This window comes from Dicentrarchus labrax, unplaced genomic scaffold (assembly GCF_905237075.1).
Source record: "Dicentrarchus labrax unplaced genomic scaffold, dlabrax2021, whole genome shotgun sequence".
Classification (NCBI taxonomy): domain Eukaryota; kingdom Metazoa; phylum Chordata; class Actinopteri; family Moronidae; genus Dicentrarchus; species Dicentrarchus labrax.
Window position 1 is genome coordinate 30694197 of NW_026136720.1, and position 15104 is coordinate 30709300.

Genomic DNA, 15104 nt, shown 5'->3' on the forward strand with positions numbered 1-15104 from the left:
AATGCCCACAGCCTGTTGGGTAAACACTCCCACTGCAGTGGAGCCTTTTTCTCTGTACTCATGAGCGCTATTTCCCCTCTGGATGTAGATATAAGGCTTATTCTGTAGACACAGGCTCTGTAGATAATGCTATATAGGCCGAATGTAGCTCATAACACCAGGGTGTGGCATAATCATCAGAGAGATGCATCGCCGAACAAGGAAAACTGGCACAAAATTATAACCTTTTGTTAGGAGAAATGTCTGGAATTCTCATGGTCGGACTGAAGAGACAATGACTGAAGTAAGTTTCAACTTGTCAGTGATGTAGACAATTAGAGAAATGATTTATCACCTGGCTTGGCCTGAAAGTAGTCAGATTTAAGTATTTCCAATGTATCCACACACTGGAATCAGCCTGCAATAATTAGCATACATAAGTTATTGCAGAAATTCCTAACCCTAAATTAATGGAGGTGGATAGAGCACACTGAAAACTGACTCTGTGGACTATTCACCTGAACAAAAATGTCATTGATAATTGCTGCAAGCACCCCAATTTATATCCTTTTCACCTCTGTTTATTTGGATGGATGCAAAAATCACAAAGATAGATATTGCAAAACTTTGACAAATAAAACCTAAACAATCTGCATAGTTAGACAGCAGAAGGGGTAAGTGGGAAAATGTTTTTTGTAATTTGGATGAACCGCCCCCGCCACCTGAGGAGCATGTGAAGGTGTGTGTTACTAAATGGTAAGTTGAGCTGTACAAACTTTGCTCTGTACTGCTTGTCTCTGTTTCATCCTGTCATAATTAATGCAGGAGTTCATGCAAGAGTGATCAGGAAGCAGCGATTAAACACAACTATGCATGACAAGTATGACCGGATAATGGGAACAGGTATGAAAACACACACACACACACACACACACACACACACACACACACACACCTTTCACCATCAAGCACTGCGGCAACAAGGTATGCAAACTATCTTTCCATCCTAAAACCATACATGAAACGCAAACCTGTGTGTGGATGTTTAGCCGAGGGGGGAAGTCGTCCCTTAACTGAAGTGTTAAAACACAGAGTTGTTCACACATGAACATACTCTCAGACATGTCAGTCACACTGAATAAAAGCACACTACAAGCCAAATAGGTTTTGCTGTTTATTTCAACACTAACAGTCATGTGTAATAATGTGCTGACTGGCGTTGCGATGCAGCCACAGTGCATCTGAGAACTCTTGCTGAAGCCTCAGAGTTGTCGGTCTAGAGCCATCTATCTAGACGAAGCGGGCTGAATGTCATGGACTGAGAAGCCCAAACTGTCCCTGATCAAGCGACATAAATTAGCTACACACAGGTCATTTTGGTATTTGGATACAGCTAACAGCTAACTCCATAGAAACAGTATCATCCGTCTCTTCTAGTTGTTACAAGGTTATTAATTCTCACCATTTTACAGTTAGACAAAGTCAAACATGTAAGATTTGACATCACAACAGCCTGACAAACATACAGAGTGATTTAGTTGAAGGATCTCTTAATAATGTATTCTGCTAGCTTCTGTGTTACTCTCTATGCAGTTCCTGGAAGAGCGTACCAGGAAATAAAACTAGTACTGCTCTGCAACAACTATTTCCAGGATGTAAAAAGTGAACTGAGGCTTAAAATAGTTCCCCTTAATGTCACAGCGTTCAGAGATGCAGGGACCGTGGGATTACTAAATGGGGTCACTTCTCCCAAAAGCATCTGAAAATCCAATCTTACAGGTGTTTGTACTCACAGATGGACTCAAATGTACAGGCATGGCAATACTGTAAAGGTTTGCGTGTTTCTAAATAAGTGTACCATTTTTGTTGCACTTATTTACAATGGAAATGACAATAACTGCGTCATCAAGCCACATAAATACGGAAAGCCGAGAAGGCCAAAAACAAGACTTGTTATTTCATGTTTCTGAACTCCCTGGATTGCTAGTAAAAATGTGTTATTTAGACAAGAAACATATAATCTGAACCAAAGTCTACTACACTGTAGATATTTAATGTGCAGGCTCATATTTGTATTCCTGGTGTGTTTGTTTTTGTTACACAATAACATAATTCCTTGACTTAAACCTTGATATAGAAATTGGGCTTTTTTTGTCTGCTAACATCGCCTATGATTGAGTAAGATGCTTTTCAGGGAAACAAGTCACCTGCATCAGAACAGCCAAACTAATGCCAGAACAATAAACAATACCCAGATTTAAAGGGCCACTCCACCAATTGTACACACATAGTTCAGTCTACACGTCATAAGGAGTACGACTCAGCCTGTGAAATTGGCCTCTTGTGAGTGCTGCACATTTATGGAAGTGAAATACCAAATCACTGGAGTACCCTTTAAACAAATGCCCCAAATGAATTTGCTTTGGGTCTGACCCGATCTCTTTATGGCTGTTTCACCAGGAAGGTACAACAGTGAACCGACTTTTTACCAGCTTTAAACCAGTGGTTCTCAATCGGGAGTTCCCCCCACAGTGGTCAAAATATAAATGCAGAGATGATTAACAAGACGGGAAAGAACAACCAAAAAAATGTCCGCCCCATAAAGTTATGTTTATTATTCAGGACATTTGTCTTTCCTTTTTTGGCCTCTCTAGGCTTCTATAATTATTAACATTAAACAGTCTGAGGTGAACAGAAAAATCACTGACTTCGCTTGCTTGAATTGCTCACAGCTCATAACCTTTCATGAGGGGCCGTGTGTAGACTTTTTATTGTTCTAAAGCCAAGCCAAGGTTGAGAACCACTGCTTTAAACGGCAATGAAACAGCCTCAAAAGAGCCGTAATGACAAAAAACTGTTCAAATCCAACCGATGAAAAGTTGACCAAAGCAGGACAGAGTGTAGTGGATGACCCGGCTGTAACGTAGTGTTAAATAAATAGGACCTTTTGTGCTTTAAAGACGGACACTGACACTGAGGACAATATCGAGTGATCTACTCTGCTTAGCAGGCAGGATAGGGATCAGCGTTTCAACTCCAATTCACAAAGTCTGCAGTTTTCATTGTTCCAAAAAATGATAGAACATGAACACTAAGTAGTTCTGGAGAGTCATTTTCAATCTTATTTGGAAGAGGCTGAAGTGAACTGAACCTACCATTATCGTGCTTTTGCTTGATTGAAAGAGCTTTCATAGCATGTTTGTAGCTGACCTAACTGTACTTTACTGTGCATTAAGGTACACTTGATGATGACCTTTTAAAGGAAACCTGTCTGTTTTTGGCTATTAGGCATACTTACAGTGTCTGAAACAACACTTAGCCTCACCTTTCAGTCGCTTCAGCAAAAAGTTAGACTGGATCCTGACAAAAGCAAGCTGTTATTAACTCTTTGTAAACCTGTGATCAAGTATACCTTAAAGTTAGTTTCTCATTGAAGACTACAGATTATAAGTGGTTTATCATAATACTCCTCTAGGCTACTTCTCTTAATAAGTGGTACTTTGTTGACTCTCCTCGTGGGAGGTTAAAGGTCAACTATTGAGCAGCACAGCCTATGAACCCCTCTCTAAGCATGCTGTCCCTCCTAGCTTATTGTGCAACTACATATAGAAATTATTGCTATAGAATTACGGTGTCCATACTGAGGTGCATTTTGGGTAGGGGAGAACATCTCCCAGTATTGCCAACACTGATTCTCTGCCCCTGAGTTTGTGGCTTTGAATTGCATAAAAGTCCAACATGCTTCCAAACAAAGTGAGTCTATACCAGCGACTCGCACACAGGCGGGTTGTCAGAGTCCTGGCTGTGCATGGAGCTCAGGCCTGTGTCCGAGTCCTCGTCGTTCGTATTGCAGGCCTTGGAAAGACCTCTGGCCTGCTCCACCCAGCCACTGCTCTTCTCTGCTGGCGTCGGTTCAGCCTCAGCACTCACTGCCCCCTGCTCTCCCTCATCAGTCACCGTCAGGGTGTTGTCCACCTGCTCTATCTCCATGGTCTCAACTTTGGCCAGTAGGTCCAGAAGTTCACTTTCCTTGGTCTCCCAGAGTGCCAGACTCAGGTCCAAGTCCCCCCTGATGGCATCCAGGTCTGTCTTGAGCCGCAGGCCGATGTACAGACTGGTGTCCAGCTGCGTTTTGATCCTCTCCTCCTCCAGTGTGAGCTCGTTCTCAGACAAACTTTCCACATCTGGTTCCTCTGGAGCGGCAGACGCGGCCAGGCACATCTCCTCCGCGACGCCGTCTGTGTCCTTCGCCGCCTCCGCTCCTCTCTCCTCCCGCCGCCGTTTCATCCATCGCCGGTTGAGCTCCTCCTGGATCTCTCCGGTGATGCTCTCCACGAGCGCCTCGCGCTCCGTCAGCTCCTCCTGCAGCCTCACCACCTCCTCACACCGGCGCGCGTACTCCTCGAACTGCACGAGCGCCTCCGCTGTGCACCGCGCGTCCTGCCGCTCCGCCTTGCGCTTACAGTCCCCGGGATCGGGAGCCTCCGAGGAGTCCACCATGTATGTGTCCTGCACATAGTTCACCCCGTGTCTCTTGATGCGGTCGAAGTGCACTTTGGCCTCGTACCGCTCGATCTCCCGGTCCAGCTCCTTGATCCTCTGGATCTGCTGGCGGATGGTGTGGTCCTGGGAGATCACCAGGTGAACCAGCGTCTCCATCTTCTCCACTGAGCCCTTATCTTTAGAAACAGTCTGCTCTTTCTTTTTGTTCATCTTATCCAACTTCCTGAAAGCCTTCCTCACTATGCGCCTCTGTTTCTCCTGGGAGAGGTTAGCGGCAGCGGCCGCGGCGGTCCAGCACGTCTTGGCGGTGCCCTTGAGCACCCCGCCCGGACCGCCGCTCTCCCGGCTCTGGACCACCCGGGCCTCAGCGCTGCGGGGCCCGTTGTTGGGCAGCGAAGCCTCGTTCTTCACCAGGACGAAGCGGACATTCTCTTGCTCGTCCCCCCAGGCGCTCCACAGCCGGAGGATTTTGGTCTTGTTTGGTAAAATCCTCTCGAAGCCTCTCCATTTCTCCACCACGCAGTAGGACTGCGGGGAGCCGGACAGCATCGCCGCCGAGGCGCCCTGCTGGAGGTTCTGGTCCTCCAACAGGACTTTGACCACGTCGGCGCAGGTGGTTCGCTTCGTCAGCCCGGAGACCAGCTTCTCCTCCCGGCAGACCCACACGGAGATCTTCCCCTCCTCCGGCTCCATCTCCGGCTCAACTCTGAGAGAAAAAAGTTTCGACAACGTGTCCTCTTTGTGTCACTGTGTGGCAGCTCAGAAAGTAAAGAGACCGAAGCAGTCTTTAGATTTGAACTTGACTGAAAACTTAATGAGGTTGCTATGAGAGAAACTGACGCAAAACATTCATCCAAAACAGATAGTCTGCGCTCCCAGTTGAAATGCGCTCAGAAGTCCGACCCTATAACCTTGTTACGCCTTGAATGACAGCCAGAGTTGTCTTTAGAAATATTGCATCCAGTCATAGTCTCCCAGTGGTCTGTTCCCGGGCTGCCTGCCGGGACTTCATCCCTCTCTCCCCGGCGGATTGAGCTCAGCCCTGCGCGCTTTTCCGGAGAGGAGAGGTGCGTCCTTGTGTCCGGACAGGCTGCTGTGCTGTGAGTGGGGCAAAACAGGAGGGTGCTGTAACGGCTGGGACACGCCTCCCTGCCTCTCTCTCTCTCTCTCTCTCTCTCTCTCTCTCTCTCTCTCTCTCTCTCTTTGTATCTCTCTCTCTCTCTCTCTCTCTCTGTGTCACACAGACACAGGACTGAGGGTCAGCTGATAAAACATGATGCATGTATATAAAGTATTCTCCTTAAAAATCCTTAAAATCAGCTCCAGCTACAGTATTGAAATGCTGCATTCAAAGCATCAGTAATAACTGGCTAATAAAATAATATTTACCAGTGTGCATGTTAATGATAATATTTCTGTAAACTTACTTAATTTTTGAATGCAGAGTTTGTAAAGATCCCCTCCAGACATATATTAAGACATATCTGAAGAATCTGCTTGGAACAATACTCTGTCTGGTATGTTTGTATACATAATAACGTGTGTATAATTCCCATCTCTGAATACGCAAATTTAGAGGTTTAAAGTTTTGCTGCTGGACACAAGATGTCTCCTACTTCACTGTAAAGTCCATTCTCATTGGATGTGCACTGTGGGCTTCAAGTTTCTACATCACACTGTACAAGTTACATACTGAACCAGGACTGAGAAACTTTCCACTTTCAGCAGATAAATGTGAAAACATCCTTCTAGTGTCAAACTCTGCACAGACACCATTCACACAGCATACTGTAGGAAGAGAAACACTGAATTCTGACTGGAAAATAACATTTAATATGAATCAGTTTTGACTCTAGCAGCCAGGCAACATAAGCAAACAACCTTCCCATCTGGTGCAAATTCTGTATGTTGCTGAACCCAGTAAGGAGAGCACAAACCATCGCTCATGGTACAAAGGGCCTGTAAGTAAAAGATTTCAGTACTTCTTCCAGCACTGTGTACAAACCATATGTTTTTGCAGGACAGCATGCAAACCTCATAATCCCTGATACAGCTGGTGCGTGGTTTTGTATTTGTGATTTCCCACTAAAATGATTCTTTGCAAATCTCACACAATCAGTAGTCCTGCTGCAGTTCTGCATTCTGTGGATGTATATAATACTTGTTTTTTTTCCTGGCGCCCACACAACCTAGAACTAATGAGTCCAGGTTACAAGCCAAAAAGAACCACAGACTGAAGCTAAAACACTGAAGCTCTTACTCAGCAGTGTTACACTGCAGTATGCATTGTTATACAGTTTCATCTTCATAATCCCCACACAGCTGAATGTCTCAGTATGATAAAGCTCAGCTGGATTGAGCATAAAGCAGAGAGAAATCCATCTATTGCACCCTGCAGGGTTCTCATATAGTCTGACTCCATAATCTGCTCTTTCAACTATTTCAGGCCAGAATATGCTCGATGAAACTTATAAAAGGATTTATCTGCATTAAGAGTGTTTTGGTGTGTGTGAGTGTTACATTAATGGCAAGTGTTCATCCCCACCAGCCACCATTAGTCTGTTTGTGGCTCAGAGTGATGCATCAGGCCAGGTTTGTTGGTAAAATAACTGCTTAGGAAACCATCTGGGAGTGTGACCACACTGCGCGCATACAGACGCATTACACACAGCAGCATGTGTGCGCACACATTCACAGCATACACCACAAACACTAGATTTAGATAAAGAGGACTGTCAGTGCTACGTCTGGGATGTGCAGATAACAGAATGTTTTTCTAATCTCTGATCTCATTTCCTGTGAGGTCATTACATGTGTCTGACCTGGAGACTTATTATTGGCTGTAAACGGTTTCCAGTGTTACCTCAATACATGTGACCACAAAGCAAAAATGGCTTGTTTCCCTAAAGATCACCGGTCCGCTGTTGGTTTAAATAAAGTGTTGGGTGAAGGGAGGGATCTAGAGGAATATTCATGGGGTAGCAGAAATATATGCTGATTTAATCGCACATAAAGGCTTTCAATATTTGAATTCAAAAACATTATTGTGGCACACGTCATACATTTCTTAATGTAGTCCACTGACCATACCTGCTACAGTTACATATTATACATTGCCGGATTCAGGCCTTTCTAGCTAACCCTGGTTGGTGTTTCTGGGACTATCCCAGCCAAAGCTTCCTTAACATAAATGAATACATTCATCATAGATCCTGAAATTGGATTGTGTGTAATTGTATTTCTTCAATGCATCAAGATTTTCACATTCTGTTTTTTCACGAAATTACATGAGTTCAGTTGTATCATCTCCCACTTGGCCTGGCTTTATTTTTCACTTTTTTATTTATGGGGTGTGTCACAATATCTATTAAACCACTTTTACAGTAAAATACTTTTATACATTTCATATAAGGGAGACCTTGGAGAATATAAAAACAATTGCTGTGCTTTGTTCTACCTCTGGTGAGAGTATCTCAAGATTTTGGGTGCCTTCTCACTAGCCTATTAGTAAAGCATTGAATAGAAATATCTAAAGGTATTTTTTTCACTAAACTTAATCCTATCACTTTGTCTAAAATGAGGCCATAACAGAACATGAAATTAATTTAAGTTTTTAACACATTCTTTTATTATTATTAATCTAAATTAATGTATTCATTTTAACAGCATTTGACACCAAACTGGGGTGGCCAGGCATTCTTTAGGGGCGGCAGCTGCCACCCAGTGCCACCCTACTGTGTCCACCCCTGGTTAGGTGAGTCTAGTTATCCAAAATGTATTTGCAAGTATAATTCATAAAGAGCCACAAAGCCAGACATTTAAAAACAAACAAAAAAAAGAACCCAGAAGAGTTTTTGCTGTGTGGAAAACCCAATTTAGCATTATACAAAGGTGTCATCCATCAAATTTACTGAGAGGTGGATAAATTCATCATCTTAAGAGCAAATGAGTATGATTGATTATGGCTATTTATGCAAATACAAACATGAAAGTGATGTCTTAAGTTTATCATGTCATGAATAGAAATATAAAGCCGGGAGAGCTCTGGGTTGAATTCTTTGACTATGGCTCCCTCTGGTGTTAATACAAGAATCTACACTATAAAGTCATTCACCAACTGTCATATGAGGTTCATTTGCACAACATTTGTTCATGACAAAAAAATCTTACAGTTTTGCTCAGTGGCCATCGGACAAAAACCGTGATTCTACAAACACTGAATTTCTTAAATGCATTTCTTGTTGCTTCCACACAGTCGACCAAGTGACCAAGTGCTCCTCCAACAAACTGTATAACTCTCAGAAGTGTTTTGTGTAGTAAAGATTCCAGTTTTATTAGATTTGTTCTTCCTTTCTCTATCTACCTCACTTCCTTTCCTGTCTTTTCTTAATTACCGATTGGCTCTTACTTTCACCCTTTGTCACTCCTCATTTACCTGTCTGAGTTCACCCAATCACTCCTTATTTAAAGGCTGCTCTCCCTTTTCACTCACGGGGTGGCAGTACTTTCATTCTTATCCTGTTTTCATGTTAGTTAATCTAAAAACTTTATTTATCCTTATTTATTTAAGATGAACATTTGAGACTAAGTTGACTTTAAATTCTAATCTTATGTTTGTTTTATTTCAGAGTCAACAGCCCATGTGTGTTTTTCCCTTCCCCCTTTATATTCAGAAATGCAACTTTAAGTTTTGGAGACAATAAACTTTGTTCAGAGGGTTGAGGTTTCCTGGCTTATTCCATGCATTCTAATCCTTTGCCCATTAAATAATTTTTTTCAAAGCTGTGACCAGAAAAGCAACAAGCGTTTAAAATGTAGAATTTTACTAAATTTCACCAGGATAATTCACTCAGTATTAATGCTACTTTACCCGCAGTCCCAGGTGCATTTTTGTGGATCTCACCTACTGCTGACATAAGTGGCCACACTGAAGTCCACCTCAACAGCTCTGTCAGCTATAGTGGGGCAATGTGACTAAAAGACCACTGTCTGTACAGTTGCTGTGCTGACAATAGCAAACCATGTCAGGGGTCTCAAACTCAGACTGGCTTGGGGCCACTGCTGGTATTATCATCTCATACAAGGCCCACTGCAACATTCAAGTACTATTATAAATAAACTATTTCTATTACTAATCATCAACAAAAATGTGAACAGCAGTTTCATACATATTTTAGATTGTTTTATATAATCTTTGTTGTTTTCAGCCAAACAACAAATTAACTGTGTGCAAGCTTTTGCATCCACCTTTGCCATGACTTAGCATTTGTTATAATGAAATTGTATTATTTATTATAGTTGTATTTTAAGGGGTTTAGTTTAGTTTAAATTGATATGAAACAACTAGAAAAACAAACTAATAATGATCTTGTGGGACAGATTATATTATATTTATGAAATATCACAGATTGGAAGGAGGGGGCTGGAGGGCTGGAAATGGCCCCCAGGCTGGCAGTTTAAGACCCCTGCTTTATGTGATCCTTCCGAGCGTGGTCTCTTATGCAACGTGCAGCCCTGTCCATCACTCACTGAATGTGGTTGAACCCTTACATGCTGCAGTAGCGTTGGGAGCCAGGCTGCTCCACAGATATCTAGACTGAACTGAGTGAATTTATTGTAATGAGACATTTTGTTTTTACTGTACTTCTGTATGTTTCTGTTTCACATAAGTGTTGCATATAAGGTAAACACTGTGAATGACACTGACAGAGTGCTTTCATCAATGAACAGATTGGATTTCACTCACTTATCATGTGACCTAACTGTAGAACGCCGGCCATGTGGTAATAGTTTATATAAGATAATATATATAATTTTAATAAAATATGACAAAAATACACTCTCAGTTGACTTGTGGTGGATTCAGAGTTCAGACATTATTGTTAATGAGTAACGACAAAACGCCGGAGCACAGTTTGGAACTGACCATTTATTTAAACTGAATAGCATATGCGTACAAAGTCTCTACAAAGCTAGAAAATATCTAACATACTTTTAGCCATGAGGGGGAAAAAAGTTACAAAGCAAAGATCAGACCCTGTGCAGTACCAATAGACACACATTGCTAGCTTTTGGATTTTCCTAAATGTACTCTCTTCTTCGCAAAATAGGATAAACATTAGAATATCAAAGATATACACAACATCTGTAATAAACGTTATTGTCACTTTTATACAAAGCACCTTATCAAAAACCCTCAGTGCACACACAGCTGTGCTGCACGTGCACCGGAGCGAAAAGATTCAAGGCCATTTTGGAATTGATTACAGACAGGATCTCTGTGCCACACGTGGTTCGGAAAAGAAGATAAATATCCAACTTGCACACACAAGACGACATTAACAACACAGACGACGATGATTCAGAAACCTTTTGAACGACCTTTAGGCATCGTGTATACACTGCTTTTCGTGTGACTTTATGAGCATGAGCACATTTTCTAGCTGATTATTATGAGTGGACATTTAAAAATTGAGTCCTTGTAAAATTTAACAGACATTTCGGGCATAAATCCGTTTCCAGTGGCCTTCTCATACAGGGCTTCTTCAGTCTGCCAACCAAGATAAGAGGTGTCCATATTTGATGAAATTATCAATTATGTGTTTAAAGACAAAAACATGTTGATGCACACTTTTATAAACCAGGTTAAAAGGGTTTTTTAAAAGCCTATTTCCATAACTTTTTGTTTGTTTCGTTGTATTTATTCTTTTTTACTTACATCGGTACAGTTTTACAGTGTAGTCCATGAGCTACAGATGTTTCTAGGTTGATAGTCCTTTTTCTTGAAACTCTTTTTTTGGCAGAAGCTTGTAAGTTACTTTAGCTTGTAATAAATCCCCTTTCCTCTGTATTCTGTGTCACGTGATGACTGTCTTTGGTAAGCAGGTGGCAGATAATGTCCAGACAGAGGGTCATTATTGCAAAATCAGCCCCTTTCAGGCTGTTAGGTTATCATGTACATGTTACATGTTGGTACTCTGCTGTGAAGGTCTAGTAGTTTGCAAACAACTAACTACTGTAGTGTGAGACAAAACTCTGGGAAAGTTGAGGGGGGGGGTTGAAAGGGGGTTTCCTGACAGAATGATTCACCAGTGTGTCGAAAGGGTTGTATTTTGTTGGACAGGTGGTTGTAACCCTGAGAGACACCCACAGGAGTCTTAAGACAAATAGAGTCAAAGTGTGTGGTAGTGGTTTTGGACAATGGCAAATCTGGTCCTCGCAAGTCAGATCTGAGTCAGATACGAGCCATTTGTCATTAAGACCAAACAGCTTCTGACTAAAGATGACTCATTATGGGTCTGGTAAAATGGTATAAAAGGTAAATTTGCAGTGTTATCCTTTAAAGTTAGTGGGTATTCTGGACACTAACATCAGTTTGTTCATTATTACACTTTATTATTCATTATTATAGATGTTAAAAAACCTTGGGGCCTCATTTGTCAGTGTAAATGGCGAACATAATGAGTCTGTCACGAGTCTTCGCACTACCAACCATACAAGAGGAAGCCTGGGGGTGGTTTGAATAAGCAGGTTTACTACTAGGGCTACTTGTTGGGATGCTAATCGTATGGTAGTGTAGTCTTAATTGATTTTTAAGTTTTGAAAAAGTTTGACATTTTGGAAAATAGTAGTCTTCTTGCCAAGAGTTTGACGAGAAGATGGATCCCACTCATGTCTGTGCTGTAAATATGGAGCTACAGCTAGCAGCTGTTTCACTTAGCAGCGGGAAAAAAGGCCTCTTCTAAATCTCACTGAGCACAGTAACTTCTTGTTTGTTTTTAATTTGGGGTTTTGTGTGTTTTAAAAAAAAATGACTTAACATGTTCACCAGTGAGTTTTAAATGTGCTAGTAGGTTGACTTTGTTGGACAGAACCAGACTAGCTGTTTCCCCGTTTCCAGTCTTTATGCTAAGCTATCAGTGTCATTACTCCAGCCTTAGCACACAGATACACGAGCGGTATCAATCTCATAACTCTCAGCAAGAAGGCAAATAAGTGTATTTCTTAAAATGTCAAACACTTTCTTTATAAGGAAAACACCTTTACCAATAAGGACTCCCTACTAAGTCTAGGGTCAATAATGGCCTAGATCCTTCAAATCGTATTACATCAGAGATGTAAAGATATGCAAATTAGAATTGGTCTTCTCTAGTAGTAACAAATCCAAGTTGCATTTTATAAAAGAGGCACCAGACAATAGTGTGCAAGCTGTTTCAACATGAATATGTCACACATACATGTAATACACAAATGCAAATACATGTAAATGCTGCCATAAGATACCAAGTAAACAAGAATGTGTCTCTTTAACAGCCGGGATATAAAAACAGTTAAGTCTTTATGACGCTTCAGTGCTGACTGTCTACAAATTACAACAAGAAACAGCCATTAAATATGGAATTTGGATAATTAGCCCTCAGACAGTGAAAACTGGAGCATGAGATACCTAATTATGCATTCTTTATATTCACTAAAATGCCTGTCTATACACCATCTACAACACCAAATTATCAGAACTTACATGAAACAGATTAGAAATGTCTACTGCTGTTCCCAACCAAAGGCACTTCATGCTGCTGAGCATGAGACAGACAAAACCACCAATCACCTGCTATAGTACACTTCATCAACAGTTTTTGGTTTTTGATTAATAAATTACTTTAATGCTGACATAATACCACCTAATTAGAAGAAACTATTCCTGGACAGATTGAAGGGAACTGTGTCTTCAACCATTTGAATGTCCATTTTTAATTTCCACTGAATAAGCTGTCCTGACATGGAGAACTCTCAAACTGAAAAACGGGCGCCAAGGCCTCTTGGAGGGCAGTCTTCAATTGAAATATGGACGTAATAACATTTCAGGCATGACACATTTGTCAGTATGGACATGTTAAAGCTCAAGTTAGCTGGTGCAAGAATACTGAACTAAGCTAAGTTTAATTTCCAAAGTGAAACCCTATCAGAAAAATTGTAGGCTTGTTTTAACATTTCCTTCTCTTGTACACCATGAATGATGTATAAAGATTCACAGTGCTTCCCTATGGACTGACCACAATATATTTGTTATATATAGTTATAATACTTAAGATTTTCATGAAGTCAAACCCTGTATTTTTAACTGTTTATGATCTGCATTTTTTCAGCAATAGCCATTCTAAATATCACTTGATATGACACATTTTTCTTGTTAGTGGCGGAGTCCACCATTCCCATTCTGGATTCAAATTGCCTCACTGGACACGATCAATGTCTGTGATCCAGCATTTGAGTTTGTAATTTCACTGTTTAGTATTCACTCTTCTACAGCCATATCAGAGCTGTATTAAATTACTGCTAATGCTAACCCTACATTTCCTCCTGCTGAAACTTCACACTAGCAGCATTCAACTGATGAAACATGGAGGGGCTTTTATTGTGAAGCAGTCATAGGAAGCGTAATGCGTAATTTGTCACCAGGGTTAGAAAAATTAGTTATCACTAAATCAACCAGGACAGAAAATCTTAAGGATTATAGCTTTAACAGGCTTAATTATTTATTTAGTCAATCTTGATGAAGAGTCACTTGTTGCACAAAAAGGTACCTGAATTGTTCAATTTCATTTATACTTTCTTATTAACATAAATTTTAGATAGTGTTCCTGGAATTAAAATATAGTCTATATGCTACTATCAATAAACAATTTCCCAAAGTTTAGAAGCAATTTGTTGTTTTTTTTAAAAAGAAAACATACAAAAAAGGTAAAAATTTGATTTCTTTTCTTTGGGACAAACCTCTTTTTTTGTGCAAGAATGCAGCTCACACAATTGTCAGTGGCTATCTGTACAAAACCACCTCTACACTGTACTATATGATAATGCAGTAGTGTTATTTCATTCTCTGGTTATTGATGATACACAGGGTCTGACCTTCAGTGTCCGTCAGTATCTTTGCAGATAAAACACACACACACACACTTTTATCTTGGGGGCGGAAATTATGAGATTCTTGTTTTTCTGCCTGGGTTGATTTTCCCAAAAGCACATGACAGAAATACCACGTTCATTTCCATCATCCGAACAGCAAAATACAAATTTACTGGGAGAAAGTGGACAAGAAACCAATTAGCAGGAGTCACGACATCTCCTGGTGATATCAGAGTCAGGATGTTGTTGGGAAAACCACCCGGTGGATTCTGATGTGTTTCTATGGCTGCGCTGCCACTGTGCTTTTTACAGCTAATAAGCATCTGATATTCAGGTTGGAGTTAATATGTATGTGTTAAACTGATCCAGTTGGGGAGGACTCTGCAGCATACTGTGTCATATCTGATGTTAATTAAAAATTACCCAATTATTGCCGTGAGCAGCAGTGAAAGTGCAGCCATTTTCTTCCTTGAGTTGTTTGGCTGAAAGAGGCTTTAGTAGAATTCTGTTTTTAGACATTGTACCTCCAATGTCACCATTAATCACCAAACAAAGGCCATATGTGTGTTTGTGTATGTGTGTGTGCAAGTGTGTGCATTATTCCTTGACGAGTCGATAGATGTGGTGCTGTGCTCCGTGCTCATTGTTGGACACCTCGAACACACACGCCATACACAGCAAGGTCTCCTGAGTGTCTCTGTTGCTCACAACCTGAA

General features: G+C 41.1%; 2 protein-coding genes across 2 annotated transcripts in view; both read right to left on the reverse strand.

Moving 5' to 3' along the window:
* Window positions 1–1140: 1140 nt before the first annotated feature.
* Window positions 1141–5588, reverse strand: rassf10a (Ras association domain family member 10a). The gene has a single exon (XM_051382084.1). The coding sequence runs from the start codon at window positions 5173–5175 to the stop codon at window positions 3739–3741; it is 1437 nt and encodes a 478-aa protein (XP_051238044.1). The 5' UTR covers window positions 5176–5588; the 3' UTR covers window positions 1141–3738.
* Window positions 5589–10391: 4803 nt separating this feature from the next.
* The window catches only part of tead1a (TEA domain family member 1a), a 42995-nt gene continuing 38282 nt past the window's right edge, over window positions 10392–15104 (reverse strand). The window contains exon 12 of the mRNA XM_051382085.1: window positions 10392–15099. Coding sequence (XP_051238045.1) covers window positions 14986–15099 — 114 coding nt within the window. The 3' untranslated portion in view covers window positions 10392–14985. The remainder of the gene's footprint in view (window positions 15100–15104) is intronic.

Coding starts and splice junctions, on each gene's coding strand:
- rassf10a (XM_051382084.1), bottom strand. CDS start 5,175: ATGGAGCCGGAGGAGGGGAAGATCTCCGTGTGGGTCTGCCGGGAGGAG.